Here is a 7,688-nt window from a genome sequence, read left to right as displayed (position 1 = left end):
CATATCGCATCGCAATCGCAATATTGGGGCAAAAAATCGCAATTAGATTATTTTCCATAATCGTTCAGCCCTACTCATCACCCTATCTCTAAGAGAGGCAGCCACCCTTCAGAAAAAGCTAACAACATTCTACCCACAATCTTGTTCTTTTGGTCACTACCCAGATCTCGCACCCACCAGACGGGGTGGCTGTAGCTCAGGTGGTAGAGCAGTTCATCTACTAATTGGAATGGAAGGTTGGTGGTTTGATTCCTGGCTTCCCCTAGTCTCCATGCCAAATATCCTTGGGCAAGATACTAACCCCAAATTGCATACTCCATCGGAGTATGAATGTGTGTGAATGTTAGCTATAAAGCACTAATGAAAGATGTGAATGGGTGAATGCACAAGTTGTGTAAAGCGCTTTGAGTGCTCAGATGAGTAGAAAAGCGCTGTATAAGAACCAGTCCATTTACCATCTCATGATGATGAGGTGCAGGTATGTTATTCAACAAGTGTATTTGTGCTTGCCTCACCATGAAGGCCTGGTACAGCATTCACATCTGTATAGGAATTTCTTTTACTTATGTATTAATCACATTATTTTATTGTATAATGCCTTGGTGCCACTGGATTTTAACATGTCTGACACTCATACAGTAAGACAAATGGTGGGGGTGTAGTAAGGAAGTTGGGGGAAGCAGAGCACAGGAAGAGTCTTTTGTCTTTTCAAGGACTCTGGGAGATAGCAAGGGAGTGTGAACCTGCCTTTTGTTCCTGAAGAAGGTATTTAACTGAGAGCCATGCTAGGCTCAGGGAGACTCTGCTGACCGTCTGCCCCGCGGTCATGTAGGCTCTCCACAAGCTTGGTTTTCTGTTCTTTGTGTGTTTGGATTAAAGAACGTTAGCTACCGCTCACCGCTCGTCTGCAGGCTTTATTTAAATGGAAAACTTCCACAACACATCACTGCAGACACCACCCCAATCTGTATGTCAGTCTTTTGCTCCTCTCTTCCCTCACTCGTAAGTAAGACGCTAATATGCTTAAACTCCTGCAATTGGGGCAGAAACTTGTCCCTGGCTCTGAGTGAGTGTTCCACCCTTTTCCATGGCCTCAGATTTGGAGATGCTAATTCTAACTTCTGCTGCTTCACATTCTGCTGAGAACCACTCCAGTGCGACCTGGAGGGCACCACCTTTGAAGCCAACAGAACCACATCATCTGCAAAAAGCAGAGATGAGATTCTGAGGCCATCAAAGTAGAATTAGTTGTTTGACTACCTCATTAACCTCTCCCCCAGTGATGGGTTAGTCCCCCTCCTTGTCCCCAAACTGCTTTCTCTACAGAAGCCATGTCAGTGGGATTAAAAAGTATTACTTACATCGCCCAACACTGCTCAACTATATCCTTAGCTAAAGTCAACAAGCAGCACCCCCACCTCTAATGTACACTATGTAAGTAAAATACTGCTGTTACAAACTAGAACCTGACCACGATACTCACTGGTGTTACAGGAGGAAATCCAGGCTGTGCTGGGAATCCGGGCTGTGCTGGGAATCCGGGTTGTGCTGGGAATCCGGGCTGGGGTTGAAAGCCTAATTGTGGAGCAAACGCAGGCTGAGCAGGAAAAGCTGACTGTGCAGGAAATAAAATACAAAAAGAAACCACTTTGTTATCACTGTTCTATCATATTCTTGATTATTTATCAGGTTTAAGATTATTCAAACATGAGCACAAATACACAACCAACTATGCTGCTATATTACTTATGCATTTCAAATAAACAGCCAATAAATTGTGTAAACTTCCTCACCACAGGGTTCTGAAAAGCAATGGAAGAAATTTCCACTTTTCCACCCACTGAGATGGTGTCAACCTGGTGAAATGGCAGGCGATGTCTGTACTCCATAAAGTAGCAGCCATTGATGCTGAGCTGGTAATAGTACATATGGAATTAAATTTGTGTCTTATTGTCCGAACAGTAAAAACTATTTTTGCACAACAATAGATTTTAGAGAAAGAATCACAAAGAAGAGTATTTTAAGAAATTCTAGTTTTTTAAATAAAACTTTCAATACAATAAATAGATTTTTATGATATGAATGATCTGCTCTACACTTAAATAAACACACAAATACAGTAAAATGAAATGTCAACTGAGTAGATCATATTAAAATGTTTAGGAGCTGACCTGGTAGAAGTCCCGGGTGACAGCAATGACAAGAGTGAAAGAGGACCCAGCAGGAAATGGGGAATTGTACTTCCTCTCTTCAGTGCCCCAGCTCCCATTCTGGAAAGTGTTGGTCACCACATAATGCTGACTTTCATAGCGTGGGTTAATGTGGATAGCAATGTTCGCACCAGCCATGGAACCACACTGTAGATTCACATGGAACCTGTGAGTAAGAAAGTGAATAAGAAGGAATATATGGGTGTATCATGTGATTATATTCAAATTCAAATTCAAATTTTATTTGTCACGTACACAGTCATACACAGTACGATATGTAGTGAAATGCTTGGACAACTGCTCGTGACCTAAAGAAAACAAAAAAGGAAAAGGCTATGAATAAGATAGGAAATAAATATGAAAAATTAAAAAGGGTAAATTTAACTTGGAAGGAATAGAATATAAATTAAGGTTAAAAATGAAATAACTGTACAACACAAATTAGAATGAAGGGTAAATTTAACTGGGAAGAATAAGATAAAGATAAATATATAAATTAAAGTTGAAAATAAAATAACTGTACAACACAAATTAGAATGAAGGGTAAATTTAACTGGGAAGAATAAGATAAAGATAAATATATAAATTAAAGTTGAAAATAAAATAACTGTACAACAAAATACACAATACACAGTATAGAAATATATAAGAATGTATGAAGAAATATAAATATAAATAAACACAGACAACTAATGAGTATAAGTTGTAATTTTTAAGTTTTTGGAGTTTTTAAATGACTGTGCTGAGTAAAGAACTAAAAATTAACAAAAATATTCCTTACAGTGGGGCAATGATCTACAGACATTCATTTCTTTGTAAGTTACAAAGAAATGAACAGTCTGTACTTTTTATTTTACTGGAGAGAAAGAGAATAAGATCTTAAGATGGAGAAAAAAAACATAATACATTAATATGACCTAGTAAACCTTTTCTGCTTTTCTGTTCATCCAAACATGGCAGGTTAAGGTAATGCTAAAGAACCTAATTTTATTTTCATGTGAGCACAGCACTTTCTCCTGTGCCTTGTCAGATGTTGACTGGCAAACTTAAGTTGGCCCTGTGCAGTGCCTTTGAACAGGGGGGTCACCCAAGCTCCTGCATTGTGAGGTCTGTGGACAACACCACAGTGGTCAGGCTAACCGCAGGGGGATAACAACACTTTCTCTTATTCAGAATCATGTATAATGATAGGTTGGTGACACATGTTTTTATCTTCCACATTCCTGCAGTCCCACACAAGGTCAAGGTCTGTGTAAAGATTGACCTGACACACTGGTATGTTGTTTACGTTTGAGGAGCATTTAGTGCAACAGCACATATGTAACATTTATTTGGCACCCACTCCACCAGCTTTCCAGCTAGTCTCCCGCCCACCCCTTCTGTTGACTCACACTTCGCTATATATCAGGGAGAAACCTCATTAGTTGACTCTGTGCACCGGTTTGCCAACCTCCCTGCACTGCCCCTTGAGCTCACTGCACCACCCCTCCCCTGCAGCTGAGCCAGGGACCTCGCCTGCCACGGTCTGCCAAGGTCGAAGCTGGGTCATGTTCACCCACACAAAATTCAGACATTAGAAGAGTCTTTTTTTTTTTTTCTTTTTTTTTTTTTTTAAACAGAGAGCTGACCCAGACTTCCTGTTTTGGGGTTCTGGACCCTGCATATCAGATCCATGCCTTTTTTTAAAAACAAACAAAAAAAAACACCTTGGCTCATGTGATGAGACACATGATTAATAGTGACCTCTTAAGTGGCTGTCCCTTAACACAGATGTGCAGCGGTCTGTATGGGCTATCAACTTTCAATGAAACAAACATATCTTTTCTCACACAGTAACTTCTTACTGTATTTACTTTTGTTGCTCCTGCCCCAGACACATCTGCCCATTGAGTGGACTGAAGACTCTCACGTGGTTTTGGTGACTTAATTACTTCTGATTGGATCTTGTCAGTCCAGAACATTTTCATCTCATTTTTATTTATAGATGAAAGTGTTAATGTCCCCCTGCGTTCGTTTTTATTTAGTTTCGTCTTGTTTCGTGCAAAAAAAATAGTTGTTGACGAAAGCTTTGAAGAAAATTATTGGTTAACAAATAAAACACTTCTGCTGATAAATAAAGGAACAAGCAGACAGACCTGTCAGCCCCAGGTAGGACACGTCCACTGACAGTGATAGACTTCCCCTCCTGCAGACCACCTTGGATTGACCCAGTGAATGGGATTATCTAGAAAGAACATGGATAAACATCTAATTACTGGCTTTATATTTTGACTGCAAAATCTAATATGCTACAAAAATTAAATACATGAAGTTAGAATGCCACATAAACCAAAGAAACAGTGTCATTTTGTTACTGATCATTCTTTCTTTTCTTTCTGATGGATATATATCTACATATTTTGTAGCTACTTTGTTTCCTGAAGGTGCTCTTTGTATCACTTTCTTAACTTTTTAATATGTGTGTCTCTTTCTTCATGAATGTCTGTTTTTATGTTGGCAGCAGTTTAATAGAAGAAGAAAAGGCTGGCAAAATTGACATGAAAACTCACATCTAAGTTGGAAAAACACATATTTGTGAACTTTAATTTGTTCAGTTTTGAGAATATTTTGGTACACAAAGTTGCACAGTTGTTGATATCATACAAAGAAGAACACAAATTATTTGCTTCATTCTAAGGTTTTTTTTATGGTGCAGATATATTTATTTCACAAATTCCAACTGGGCGATGGCTGTTTCTCGACTGGCGCTAGACTTCAGTGTACCATCAGAAGAGCTGAGATTGCGGGTTCCAATATACTCTGCATTGACTGATGCCCCCAGAACTCCAAACCAATGGAACGGGATATATGACTAAGTAACTTGTAAATGGTGAAAACATAATACCAACAACAAGTTGCTAAATGGTCGGACTATAGGCTTTATAAATATATATACATATCAGCATACACACACAGGAGGAAGTGATTGAAAAACATGAATTAGGCTAAACTCATTGGGGTGGGGAAAAGCAATAACACTATTTGAGCACTCAGTTATTCCTTATTACAAACTTCATTCACACACAGGCGCGCCAACAGGAAGCCTCCTCAACCTAAACATAGCAGACTTTAACCTAAAAATGCAGCCTGGTCCCAGTGTAAGGACCTCCAGGACCTCCACAGCAGCCAGCAGTTGGCACTCACATTAAAATAAATAAATAATACCTTTAAAAAATGTAGAGTCTAGAAAAGAAAGTGTTTTATCGTCTCTCCCTGGAAAAAAGATTTTCACCCCAATGACACCTTTACATAGATATACAAAGGACAACAATAATACATGTTATCAGCAGCATAATTATTATTATTATATATCTGGTCCCAATAAAAGTCCTGCTACTCATGATGTACTTAGAACCAAAGAAGGGGGAAAGGCCTCAAAAATGCAAAAGGATGTTGCTGCTGTAAACCACTTCCTGCTAAACTGTCATGCATGAATTGCAGCTTCACTATTATAATCTGATCTTATAGGAAGTGGAATATAGAAATAATGAATACCATTTTACACAAGAACATCAGAGAAAAGCTGTGACTTTAATTATTGATCTTCTATTATTGATAGACTTTTACACGCTATCTTTAGTTTAAGTTGTGTGACACCAGTTTTAAAGCCTGCAGTTCGTCTTAACCGCACTGTTTATTGCACTTGGTTTGTTTGTGCGTCGCAGATGTTTAAGCAAATGTATTTACTTCTGGGCCACTAAACATGTCCAAATATGAATTCTGTTCTGGCTCGATATTTTACACGCTATATCCGTATCGGAATAACGCAAGTCGGGTTGTTTTCGAACTTTCTTTTTGTTCATAATCTGCGCATCTGTTTCCCACCTAACCCCTGCACTGGAGCCAAAACTCGAGACGCCTCACGGACTCAAGCATCTGCATGTGTCTTTTCTTCCCTGAAAACCTCGAGGCCAAAGTTCACTTCAGTGTTTAGATTCAGGAAGCAGCAGTGTACACTTCCTCATTCACGCTGCTCGCAAGTGAACATTTTGGAAAGATCGGAAAGTTTTACAAAACAAAACTTTTATGATGCGCAAAAAACCCAAAACGTTTTACTCTCATGCGTATAACCAAGCCGTCGAGCGAGGTCTAAAACTCGCACTGCCTGTTTGTGTTCGCTGCGTTCACCGGGCCTTGCGTAACGGACTAACGGAGCAGCCGTGAGAGAGGAGTATTCTTGCCGTCCGTGAAAGAGCGAAAAGTCTTAAGATGAACATATTTTATTCTCTTACCGGGTTGTAAAAAGGTGACTGCTGATAAAAAGCCATATCCCTGAACGGAAAGACGGAAGATTGTTGAGCTGTCGAGTGCTCTGAATTTCGCGAGTTAGCCCACCTTTAGGTTTCGTTTTTCCTATAATAGGCGGTATTTAAAGGTTTTTTGCAAGCTGCTTATTTGCTTATCCTGCCAGAGTCCCCCACCTCCCCGCCCCTCTCTTCCTGGCGGTATTTAAATATGATGAATCGTATCCGTTTCCCTCAGCATTGACATCCGGCTAACTGTAGACTATCAGACCTCAAACAAGACTCTACAACACACACATTCATACAGACAGCAGACAGACAAATTTTCAATAAAAAATAATTTCACTACACTGTAACTCCTGCAGCAACTTAAAGTTAAGTTTAATGGCAGGCCATCTCCAAAGCTTTAACTTAATATGGAAAGAAAATAATGGCTCTGTATTATCACTGTGGGAAAATTGATTTGGACTAGCACACACTTGTGCAATGATGCTTTCTTTACCACCACAGGTGTCAGGGCTCTGTGTGCGGGCAGGCGGAGAGGAGGATCCAAACGCAGGACTCAGACACTAACTTGAAACTCAAAGACCTCAGCTTTATTGCTGGTACGAAAGCAAAACATGAAGTGAACATGGAATATGAAGAACAGAAACATACAGGCATAATCTGATGATATGACGCGAAACCGAGCATGGGAAAACACAGGGCCTAAATACACAGGGTAGTAATGAGGGAATGGGCAACAGAAGGGAGACACAGCTGGGGGAGATCAGGGCTAAAGAGACGGGGGAGCTAAGCTGCACACACTAACATAAGACTTTCACAATAAGACAGGAAACAAGAATTACTAAATCAGATGCAGACATGACACTGAGAGACAGACTAGACACTGAACAGAAACTGCAACACACATGAGAACCCAAAACCTAAGAACTGATCCCTCACCAAGAATAACAGAAACAGATCTATAATAATAATAATAAACAAAGCACCAGAACATCAGAAAACAATCCATAATGCAAAAATAAACCAAAACATAATAAACTCAAAATACTGGGTCCAACGGACCCAGAACCGTGACAGAACCCCCCCTCCAAGGGCTGGCTCCCGACAGCCCCAAACGAAAAAGCACAAAGCACCAGGCCAGGGTGGGCGGAGGGGGCCCAGGGGCCCGTTCTTCGTACCTCGCTAAGTA

At 40.1% G+C, this 7,688-nt stretch overlaps 1 protein-coding gene across 1 annotated transcript in view; it reads right to left on the bottom strand.

Moving 5' to 3' along the window:
• LOC102214761 (galectin-9-like) overlaps window positions 1-6,687 on the bottom strand; it is a 16,864-nt gene extending 10,177 nt beyond the window's left edge. The window contains exons 1-5 of the mRNA XM_005750348.1: window positions 6,482-6,687; window positions 4,346-4,434; window positions 2,172-2,376; window positions 1,794-1,913; window positions 1,484-1,615 (exon numbers count right to left, since the gene is read on the bottom strand). Of these exons, the coding sequence (XP_005750405.1) occupies window positions 1,484-1,615; window positions 1,794-1,913; window positions 2,172-2,376; window positions 4,346-4,434; window positions 6,482-6,517 (582 nt within the window). The 5' untranslated portion in view covers window positions 6,518-6,687. The remainder of the gene's footprint in view (window positions 1-1,483; window positions 1,616-1,793; window positions 1,914-2,171; window positions 2,377-4,345; window positions 4,435-6,481) is intronic.
• Between the last annotated feature and the right edge of the window lie 1,001 nt (window positions 6,688-7,688).

Source organism: Pundamilia nyererei, unplaced genomic scaffold, assembly GCF_000239375.1.
Source record: "Pundamilia nyererei isolate P.nyererei 1_Seehausen unplaced genomic scaffold, PunNye1.0 scaffold00270, whole genome shotgun sequence".
NCBI lineage: Eukaryota > Metazoa > Chordata > Actinopteri > Cichliformes > Cichlidae > Pundamilia > Pundamilia nyererei.
The sequence above is the reverse complement of the archived record's forward strand: the minus strand, read 5'-3'. Positions and strand labels throughout refer to the sequence as shown.